An 11,426-nucleotide genomic window follows, 5' to 3' on the forward strand; every position below is an offset into this window, starting at 1 on the left:
TAGGGAAAGCAGCAAAAGGAATGGTGTGAAGTTTTCAGCTACAATTAAGTTATCAGGAACTAAGGCTAGTAATTACCCTGGGAGGCATGTATTCTCCTTTTCCATTACTGCAGAAAGGAATTAATGAGAAAACCTTCCCTGGGCACCACTCTTGGCTCTGCAAGCCAGCTACTTCACCAGAGAATCAAATTTCAAATCAGAATTACCTTTGGATTAATCTCCATGGTGAGGAAGAGTCTGAAGCAAGCATGGGGTTGTAGGGAATGTAGCTTCTTTTCTAATTGCATGAGCCAGCCAGGAGCCAGGTGAACGTTCTTCAGCATTACCCATCTGTGAAGTTGTGAAACAGAATAAGTGCTTTTTAGTGTACAGCTTATGGATCCTGGCTATAATCAGCACAAAGAGTAACAGGTTATGATATCAGTGCTACCCATTTTCCTCCTTTTTTTAAACCTGTCTTCTACATAGAACCAGTTGCTATGTACTGTATACGGGCTAACTCTCCTGTTTTAAAGATAGAACCTACTTCTCAATGACATCCAAGTTGTGAACAGCTGTGCTTACATTATTAGAAATTACAGTTCAGAAGACAGTCCCAATTTTTCTTTTCCTCACAGTTTTACCTATTTAGCCAATAGATATGATGTTTCCCTTTCCTCCCTATTTACCTTTCCACTAGGCAGTACTGTAGCTAGAAAGAGATAATACTTACCTTCCAGATTTCACCGCTGTGTTTATTGCTTTATCTGCTTGGTTAAACCCTTCAGCAGAACCTAAAAGGCAGAAAGGTTGCTAAAGCTCTTGTTGATAACAATTTGATTTATGCTTAGATGATAAGGCATGTTCTTACCAATAGCAATAGAAGTAATCTGTGTGTTCTGCTCAGCTGCAAGGTCTTCAACGTGACCACTGGCGTCGTAACCAGGCACTGAACACATCAGCACAGGGGTATTAGGTTTCACCTGTTGTTTGAAAAGTTTAAAAGGATACAAATCAGTCACTACATGGACAGGAGAATGCAGTAAGCTCAGTCCTTCTTCCCTCTGCCCAGTTAAAGACACTACGCTACTCTTAGTTTTACATTAATGAATACGAAAACAAACGCCTCCTTGTACCGTGGGGACAGGTGGCAGAAATGTTCCAGTGGGTAGCTTTACTCACTGTGGAACTCATGCAAAGTGGCACTAACATTACCTCAGGATTTCAGCCTTTCAGAAACAAGCAGGTTACCTCTGTGTCTACGATGTGTGTCAGATCTAAGGGCTGCTCCATAATGGACATGAAAGACTCCCCAAGATTTGTTGAAACAAAGGTATGCGCCATTGCCAGCAGACGATCTGGACGGAAGGCCTGGATCAGAAGCAAGCGATGAATGGCCTGTCCAATAGGAGCTGAAAAGAGGAGTCAGATTAGATGGACAGATAAAGAAACCATCCTCAACACCTTCCTCTCTTCAATTCTCCTATCAGTTTTCCCCATCTTGTTCTGAAGACTGGATATTTAGAAAGTTAATCACCCCGTGAAAGATCTGTTGCAACATTTTAATGGAATGCTTATATTCTGTCTTCACTTTGACAGTCAAAAGAAACTAACCATCTTCAGCTGGTTTGTCTTCAGCGATGTTTTAATTTCCTGCTCAATCGCTCATGTTGTGAGCCATTTAAAAGCCCACCTTGACAACATGCTTTTGGATTCTACTGAAATGCTACTCGTTTACAAAATTTGCAGTCTAGAAGTATTGCCATGAAGTGATTTTAACTTCCAGGGAGAACAGATCTCTTCACATCATCTCACTCATTCAATAATCTGCCATTCTGCCAGACTGTTAAATATTATACATTTACCTGTCTAGCGTGGCTAGGATAGATCACCTATAGTTTTCCAGTTCATGGTCAAGCAGCTTTATGGTAGTTAGTAATCCTCAATATAAAAAGCCAACTACAGGAAAGAGCCCCTAATAACCACAGATGGCAAACACTTCCTAGCGTTACCTTTCAGATGGGGGAGAAACTGAAGGTTTTACTCTGAAATTCTAAGTCTTAACAAATCAGCACTAGCAGCTACTGCAGCAAGAATTAAGACTTCATGCTTAGGTACAATGGCAAGAGTAAACATTCTAGTAGGCCAGCCCTGTCCTCAGAAAATCTGTGCCCTGGAGCTTTTTTGAGTATTGAGCTGCCTCCAGATTTGCGATGACTAAGATTAATTCAAACTACTGTGGAATCTAATGAGATTGCAGAAGTGTGTTTCATCCTCGGTGGAAGACCAGATCACAGGTTAAGGACAGGAACCATGTGTAGTACCTATTACTTACAAAAGTTTGGTTCAAAACAACCCAAACCAAACCCACCAGACTTTAGGTTCTTCCACAACCCCTACTTTATGATCTTCCCAGGCATCAAGGTCCAAATTAAGCTTCTATTCTAAACTGCAGCTTAACTTACTTGCAGGTTTTTCTTCAGTCCAAAGGTATGGTACAGTCTGCTCTGGTGAACTGCTATCCAGCCAGATACAGAATTGCTGTATTGAAAGAAAATGCAAAAAACTTGAAATGCAGTTTCATGGCATCAAACACCTGCTGCACGGTGCAGGTACTTTTCATGGTGTAACAGAGATGTTCAATCTCAGTTTTAAAATTTGGAATTTATTGTATTGGACATAGCAACTTTCAACAGGAAGCAAAGATTGCTAGGGTAGGGTTGAACTTGGTACAGTCCAAGCTCTACTAGCCTTAGATTTGTAAACAGATCTTTTAAAATTCTAGTAAGTAGCTAAATATTTAAACAATGAAATACACGTTTGTAAGATTTTCCCCATCTATATTTAAAATAAAAATTTAGATTGAGTACTGCATGGAACATGTGAGCTTTCATCTACGAATAAGGCTTGAGAAATAAAAGACAGCTAATGCTGTTAAACAGAAGCACTATTATGCTAATGAAATGGAGTAACACACTAAACTTAGCCCTGAATATTGTCCAACACTCAACACAGGCTGATCTTTTCCAAGGCAGCTAGATATGTATGGTTTCAGTGTTTCATATATAAATGGTTTGAATGTTTTCCTGAGCACGACTACAATTTGACCAGTACAGGTAGAAAGTTCAACTCATTTTTATTCAGTGAACTGCTCCAAGATCCATAGTTTTCTTTTAAACAAAAAATCCACATTTGAAAAATTACGTGTTGCCTATAAGGTTTTCTTTATGTGTCCCTAACCATTTCACTGACAGCCCTTAATCCTGCATTGCCTCCAGCACCTGATTCTAAAGAGCTCTCTCAAGTCCCAGCCCAAGCTATACGTTATTTTACCCCAGGCTGAAGAGTTTGAGGAAAATTAGATGTAGTAAAGAGAATTCAACTTTCAATATAAAAACTAGGCAGGGCAACCAAACAAATATGGTTTAAGATATGGATGTATTTTGGAACATACATTTTCACAGTCAGGACACAGATGTATTCTTAGAACACTTAGGTCATGAGAAGGAACAAAGTGTTCAGCAGCTGAGCACTATCCGAATTTATTCCAAACAGTAATGTCCAAGAGCCACAGTGATGTTATGTATAGCTAGGGCTGCTCCCCCTACCGCGTAATTATCACATAGTAAGTGATACACGCAGCATTACACTTTCTGCTACCACAAGAACAAAGGCTGACTGCAAAGTTAGATGAATGGCAAAGCTGCTTCCGAGGTGGAGCGATGAACAATGCTGGTGTTTACAACTCAAGTTTCACAGCCAGATTACAAATGAAGAACGCTTATTTCCACAACAAGTACAAATAGTTAATCTGGAAAGCTTCCCCTCTCACACTAGAGGAGCTTACTTGTAAGCATGAAGCTCTTCAAGCAGACACTTAAAAAGCCTGAACAGTTAGTTTAGTGCATAAACAAACCTTAATCACCACTTACCTCGTCAGCTTGAACTTTTGAAACAAGGTCCTTAAAAGCAGGAAGGCAGCTCAGCCTCATCATTGCTTCTGTTTGCTCTACAGTCAAACCATTGATTTTTGGGAGAGATGCAGTGTTTAGCACAATCTCCTTCCCTCTCAAGAAGTGCTGGAATTCTGCATCATATGTAGGCTCCCTAATGTTAGGGGAAAAGACAACTTCAGCTAGATACTTTCAAGACATCTCCCTCCCTTTTTCAACTGAAGTGAAGCAAGAAGACAAATGCTTACCCAATAGTGCCTTTGAGTTTAATCCGGGCCAACAACATAGCAAATGTTATGTGATCTTGATGCAGCATTCCACGTGCCACTCTATTGAAAGCCACCTACCAACAAAACAGTCAAGTTAGTAGCATAAGAGGCCTTGAACTCTGACTCTTCAAAAATAATTAAAGATAATTAAAAATTTGAACCTGAAAGAGATCCTTTGTGATGATTGAGAGACGGTGGGTATGGTCGGTAATTGCCTTCAGATTTGGGTTCTCGTACAAGACATTGTGATAGATGTCCAAGAAAAACTGGAGAGAATATTGGTACAGGAAATGTATCTGAAAGACAAGAGAATTGGTTTTTCCCTCTAGAGTCCTGCTGTTTGAGAGTCAATGGCTTATGCCTACTAAAGTGCAATAGAGCAGCCAGGGCTGCAATTAGGCAGTGCTTATTTAGCTTTCAGCAGTAAACACACAAAGCTTCTGGTGGGAAGAACCCATCCTACCTGTTTCAGTGACTCCATAGTAAAGTAGATACTGCTGCATGCTGTAGAAAGAGGCAAGTACTGCTGAGAAACAGTCTCCACTTCTTGCATAACGATATCAGTCTCTTCTACTTTTCTGGTGACCTCTGCCGCTTCCTTCTTCAGGTTCTCCAGAGTAGTAATGATGGTGTCATCATCCAGGATACGTCCCTTCACTTCATTAAGAGCTTGTAGCAGAGATTTTTCCAACTGACGCAAGCGCAGCTGAAATTCACCTTTATTAGGAAAAAATTAGGTTACATATTGTATAGATGTGCTTTTAAGAATTATATGAATTGTATATACATTGCTACTGGACACCCTAAAAAAGCAAGAGTATCAGCTCCGAAGATATTTCACTGTGTATTTCTACATCTACAGTAAAACCACTGTATTCTTTTAGAACAGGAGGAAGTTATGGTAATTTTAGTAAGCATACCCTGAAGCTTGAGGAGGTCTGAGCGTTTTTCATCAACATCTGGTCTTTCAGCTTTCAGAACTTCATTCAGACACTGGCTCTGTAAGCTGCTACGAGTTACTGTAAAGTTCACAAACGTAACGCGAGAGCAGAGGTCCGGCGGGAATTCAACCTATCACAGAAAACATGAAAAACTCTCTCAGCTCTATGACATACCACATCTACAAACAGGACAGCCTTTTGTTTTACTTACTGTTGGATCTCTGGTGGAGAGGAAGATAACGAAGGATGGTGACAAATCAATATCTTGGTCTCCCAGAGTAATCAGAACTCTGCCTCCTGTTCTCCGGACTTCACGATTCAGAACAGGGTTCAGAACTGGATCGTAGCTCTCCACATCCTAGAACCAGAGATGTCTCAAGAAATTCTGCTACTTGCAAGTGTCTCAAGCTAAAAATCCTGACCCAACCAGGGCTTAAAGCTCTGGTAAGCAGTCAAATTGCAGTTGGTTTGGAATACACATCACATTCAGAAGGTAATTTCTGCTTTAGATTTGTTGTTGAGCTACGCAAGTACAGAGTTTAGGTTATTACCATACAAAATCTCAGAAGGGGAGTATTATTAATGGCCTTCATTTTGTCACTTCTAATGCATAGTAAGCCCTACTCTAAGCAGCCCAACCAACAGCTGCTGATCTCATCTTTGAGCTAATGCTTTCTTTTCCCATTTCCACACTAAGGAAGAAAAAAATCTAACAATCTCAAGGGAAAGTTAACTATTCCCACAGTTGCCTATTTCTTTGTATTACTGAAATGTGTCTCTGCTACTCAGAGTATATTTCTAGGTAACTAGCCATATTAGCTGCTGTTATCTAGAACTAGAGTAGCATATAGAAACCAAGGAACTGACAGACAGGTTGCAAATAATGTTGTAGACTGGAAGTAACGAAAGGTCATTTCAAATTAAAAGCGTTTGAACACAAAATGGTAGAAAAAGGAAACACTTAATTTTGACTGTGTATGTCATTAATATTTTTCTAAGGACTAACACCTCACACGTCACTTAGTACTAGCTGAATTGTTAAAATCGTAGTTTGAAAAATAAAGCTGTTTGCTAACAGAACAATTGCAAACTATTCTAGTACACAGGGCAGAATTCAATAATTTTAAGTAGTTTCTGCATGATCATGCAACTAACCTGGACTAGAAGTGGGTTACCAAATCTCAAGGCACTTTCCAAGTTCTTCCTGAAAGCGTCATCCAAGAAACTAGTACGAGTTATCTTACGGTCTTTATATTCATTCATGATGAACTCTGTAGCTTGCCCAGAGGGATCGATGATCAATGGATACCTAAATTAGTGATAAAACACTTTCATTATTTGGGTTTTGACTGCAGACAGCATCTAAGCAATTTCATGAATTTAGGCTGCATTATTAGTTTCAACTATAAAAGCTTGCATATTTGAAGGAATAAGTTGGCCAGGTTCAAAGACTTACTTCAGTTCAGAGATTTAAAAGTCAAGTCTGTATTTGGGCAACAAAATAGCTTCAGCTCAAGCCAACGTATTTTAACAGCTAACAATAACAAAAAAGGCAAGCAAAGATGAACAAGATTTGTTTACACACAGCTGAGAAGCTTTTACAAACATTAGCAGCTCTCCCAACAGTGAAACAGTGCTTCAAAAGAGTCACTGTGATTCGTCAACAGGTGCAAAACTCTGCCTGCTATGAGAACATTGCTTTAGAACTCTACATCTTCGAATGGAATACCTATTAAACCGCTTGAGCATGATGGCGTTCTCAGTGCACAGGTCATCTGCAGGGAGAGAACTTGCTTGCCAGCGAAGCCGCTCGTCTGCATTGGAAAGGTACTCTGTCCTTGCAATGTCTGTACGGAACTGTAACAAGGATGTACAGTTAGTATCTGACTGGGGATTCTCCAGCTAGCTAGTGAAGACATTTTGAGCAAATGCAACTTTGCACAGTGTTCTTTTCCAAGAGAGCTCCATTCTTTACCTAGTGATCTTGAAGTCTCTTTAACTGTTGCAGTAAATTGATTTACAGTTAACTTATCATGACTGTATCTTTACCTGGATATTTGCTTGCTGCAAATGGTGAGACCACGTAGTGAACAGATTTTGACGCATCTGCTGATCAAAGTAGCCAGCATAGGCAATAAAAGCTCCTGAGAGTAAGCAGTCTCCTGCAATAGTAGACATCTGGTTCTTGAAAGTCTCACTTGTCTTCTCCCATCTTTCACGTTCAGCAGAAAGACTCTTGAGAAGAGCTGTGCTGCGGTTTACCTAGAGTAAGTGGTGAGGAAGACTCTTTAGAAGATGAATTGTTATGGTATTCCACATCTCTTGGGACACTTGACTCAAGGCCCAAGTGAAATCTAAAAGCTCAGAATGAAATTAAATTTGTGTTTCTTCACTTCACTGTTAATTTATTATGTTGGTTTAAACTTTTATCTTGATGAACTCAGAACTGTCAAGTATTGGCACAGCATGATATGGTAAAGATTAGATCAAGTACATAGAAACATTTTTTCCCCTCCCAAAAGGCGGCCAGTTAAGACACTACAACTACACTACATCCATGCCTGTTTCCAAAGGCTTTCTACTTATTTTAAACCTTACGTGAACTGTCTTGTTAATCAACTAGCATCATGAGTTGCTATTTCTACTCCAGCCAGGTTTCAGTAGCTTAAGAAGTTTCAAGACATCCAGAGGTGAAACCGACAGCTTGAATGCACTGCACAGGGGAAGCAGCCAAGTGTGCTCCTAAGTTTCAAGAAGGTTCAACTTCTGACTGTCAAAAATTTAAGAATGGAAAATTACTGATATATAAAAGTCTTACTTTTGCTTCTACAGCAGCCAAGTCTGCCTTAATAGCTTGAGCCTCCGATATCAGCACTGCATATTCTTCTTTGTAACGGGCAATACTGGCCTCAAGATCACGAATCATCTGCTCCACTTCATTTGCTTTCTGTTGGTTGTCTTTAGCATCATCCTCCAGCTTCTGCAGTTCGTTGCGTAAGGGTTCCACTCTTTTCAACATATCAGCATAATTCAGCTGTAAACAGTAAATAGGTCTTTTATACCTACTAAAAAGACGTACATTACCAAGAACCTCAGCATTCAGGTATACACTATAAACTTCATCTTTCCACGATTAGATACTTGTGAGCTGTATGAGAATTAACAGCTACTTAACAGAAACTTAGGACTGTTGATCAATCCCTACAACTCTAGTTTAAACCAAGCACAGACACATAAGTAACTGCTTTTTGCAAGATCCTTTTACTGTTCTGTAGATTTACAGAAAGTCATCCAGGAGTACATTTACATAAAGTAGTGTACAGCATTGTTTTGCATAAATACTCAACTGGGTGTCCATACCAGTACTGTGCTAATCTGCCTTCCTGAAGAACAATCAGGATAGGACCTACTAGCGAGACTCCAGCTAAAGGTAGTCTCTCCACATCACACCACTCATAGCAGGCACAGTTTTAACAAGCAAAGCATTCTGCTCTACTGAACACCAACACGCAAGCAAAACTTTTCTTGGATATCTCAGTCTGAGGTCACCTTCCTTTCAGGAACTACTAGTCAAGTATTTAAAAGTCTGCCTAAAAGACCTTGACAGCTCTCTGAGTGTGCCACACTGAGGTAAGACAAAACCTATGCAGTCTCCATTAAGAGGATTACATTGCATTTTCCAGTTGAGAACTGCGTTGTCCCATAGAATGACACTACATACATAAAGGATCCGCTATTGTTTACTGTAAACCTTAAGTTTCTGGTGCAAAAGCTGTACCACAACTGGCCATTAGTTCTCTAGCACAGTACTACTGAGCCATAAGCATTCACCTGAACCACCTACTGATTTCTTTGAAGCAAAGTAGTTTGCAACATTTTGAAAAGAGGCAAATTCAATGTCTGAAGGCTGTTACATGCCTTCAGGCTCACTCTTTTCACTTTGTCGGATTCCCCTCATTACTGACTTTACCTGTGCAATTGCCCATTTCACCATAGGTCCACAAGCCAGTGATGCTCTGTTTACAATTTCATAGTTGTAACTTGGATTTGACAGGTAGTTTTTCTTCATCTTCTCCCGGATGGCATCGCTGCAAGGGAAAAATTTTTAGAGATAATGTGAGTACACTCTACATCATTACGCAATTTCAGTGTCCCTTTGTCCGGCCTGCCTTCCACAGCTGACATGAACATTTCCTAGCAGTTTTACTGACTGCTAGCTGGGATGTTTTAATTAGTTCAAGATACTGTTTCAGAAATTACAGCTTACACATGATAGAAGGCATTTAACAGTATTTTAAGATTAGTCATTTTGCTTGGAAAAGTCTGGAGTTGGAAGAGAATTCAGGTGTCTCTAGTCTGACCTTCCACTCAGATTCAGACCCTGTGAGGCGGTGAGCCTGCATAAAGCCCTCAGCAACCTGGTCTGTTACTGTTATGTTACCCTGTAAATACTAGTCTGACCATAAGAGATATGAAAACCTTGATGGTCTGGGAAAGGAATGAGAAGAATTTAAACTACAGGTCAGCAGCCTGCAAAACAGAGAGGAGGAGACAAAACAGAAGAAAAGATGAGCGAAGCAGTCTGAAAACTAGTAGAAATCAATATCAATCACAATAAACTCTGATAACAGTTTCTTTGCCAATTAGACACCATATATGGGAGGGTTCTCATGAAAATCTTCAAATGCTGTTTCTTTCGAAACATGCCATACTCCATGAAATAGATGTTTCAATCATGTTTAGAACTAGAAGGAATATGTATGATTGTTAAGGGAAATAATGAACATGCATGTAATCAGGGAATATAAGCTTTGGTTGGGGCCGCATACGGGGTGCGAGATTTGGGAAAGATATACCCCTCGCACCCGGCGCTGGTAATTTTTGCTTCTTAATGCTAATTGGTGTTAAGGAGGTTTTCTTCTGAATTTTCAGTAATATTACTGCTGCAAAACTACTTCCAACTACAATGTCGCTTCAGACAGCACCACACTGCTTTGCAACCATGCACTGAAGTTACTTGAGAGCAGCTGTTTTGTCCCAGTTTGCACAATACACCTTTCCTTCAGTGGTCCATTTCCTGTACCAGCTGCACATTCACTACATGCAGGAATAAATCACTCTCAAAAGTAGTCAAGTGATACCAAAACAATTACACAGAGAATAGTCCAGTTAAGACCTTCCATATCTTATCCACACAACTAACTCACACTTTACCTGATTTCCTCGGCAGAGAAGTTAACAATGGTTGGGATGAAGTTCTCCCTCATGATGATGGAACGTATTTGTTTCCAGTCAGTTGTACTTTCACCTAGTAGTAGGCAGATGGACTCCAGCGCTAGCTTAACTGCTGCAGGTGGATTAGCCATAGAACGGACCTCTACCAGGTGCTGTTTCTTTATTGACTTCACAGCTAACCAGTGCCAGAAAGATGATGAATGTTGATTAAGAAGAAAAAGAACAGTTAGCCAAGTCCATTAAAGTACCCTGGATTTGTAAAAATGCTTCAAGATTCTCAAAAGGAATTTGAGGTTATTATAGAAGCAGATACTAGTAGATAACATTCACACTACCACATCACAAGATAAACTTTTGTGAATGTCAACTTGCCAACTGGCCACAGGCAACTTATTCTGCTGCCTAAAAATTATTCACTTAAAGCAGTGATTCCTCTGCCCAGTTTAAGAAATGGACCGCTTGATTGTATGCCATCCATGCAGCAATAAGGCACCGGTGGTTTTTCCAAATATAAGCTTTCTTTATGAATACATAGACTGAATAAATAACTAGAGCTGGTCCACCAGAAACAAAGCCACAAGCCAGAAAACTAGTATCAGGTATCACTACAACAAACAGCACAAAATCACAGCTCAAACACTAGAAGCGTCCTCCATGCTGCTCAGCTCCATGCTAAAAGCCTACAGTTCTGTTCGAAAGGACCACCTCAGACCACACCAAAACACACTCCCATAGAACTCAGTTTTAGATCTAAGCCCATAGCATGATCTCTTCAGGTGTTAACATACCATTCTGAGCTTCAATGACAGCAGGCTCCACCTTGTCAAGATCTTCTTTCACACTCATCTGCTTGTCTGCAATGACCTCCTGCTGCTTGTGCAGCTGTTCCTGAATCTCCTGGCTCATGACCTAGAAGGAAGTTTTACAGACAAAATACTGCTTTTTAGAAGTTGAACTTCTTCCAGTACTTGCTCTGCAGGCTCTGTTTCATGAACAAAAATATTTACTATGCACAGAGATTTCACAAGTATTTTTACCTTTTTCTTCTC

General features: G+C 40.0%; 1 protein-coding gene across 1 annotated transcript in view; it reads right to left on the minus strand.

Moving 5' to 3' along the window:
- Positions 1-11,426, minus strand: part of LOC104491959 (cytoplasmic dynein 1 heavy chain 1-like) — a gene marked incomplete at its 5' end in the record, with an annotated part of 23,114 nt that overhangs the window by 5,689 nt on the left and 5,999 nt on the right. Inside the window, 18 exon segments of the mRNA XM_010134455.1 lie at positions 207-330; positions 713-773; positions 851-962; positions 1,231-1,391; positions 2,445-2,520; positions 3,912-4,086; positions 4,181-4,275; positions 4,363-4,497; positions 4,665-4,918; positions 5,122-5,272; positions 5,354-5,500; positions 6,298-6,451; positions 6,872-6,999; positions 7,192-7,404; positions 7,961-8,176; positions 9,113-9,230; positions 10,357-10,552; positions 11,166-11,335. Coding sequence (XP_010132757.1) covers positions 207-330; positions 713-773; positions 851-962; positions 1,231-1,391; positions 2,445-2,520; positions 3,912-4,086; positions 4,181-4,275; positions 4,363-4,497; positions 4,665-4,918; positions 5,122-5,272; positions 5,354-5,500; positions 6,298-6,451; positions 6,872-6,999; positions 7,192-7,404; positions 7,961-8,176; positions 9,113-9,230; positions 10,357-10,552; positions 11,166-11,335 — 2,686 coding nt within the window.

The sequence above is a fragment of the Buceros rhinoceros genome, unplaced genomic scaffold, assembly GCF_000710305.1.
Source record: "Buceros rhinoceros silvestris isolate BGI_N320 unplaced genomic scaffold, ASM71030v1 scaffold1824, whole genome shotgun sequence".
NCBI classification, from domain to species: Eukaryota; Metazoa; Chordata; class Aves; order Bucerotiformes; family Bucerotidae; genus Buceros; species Buceros rhinoceros.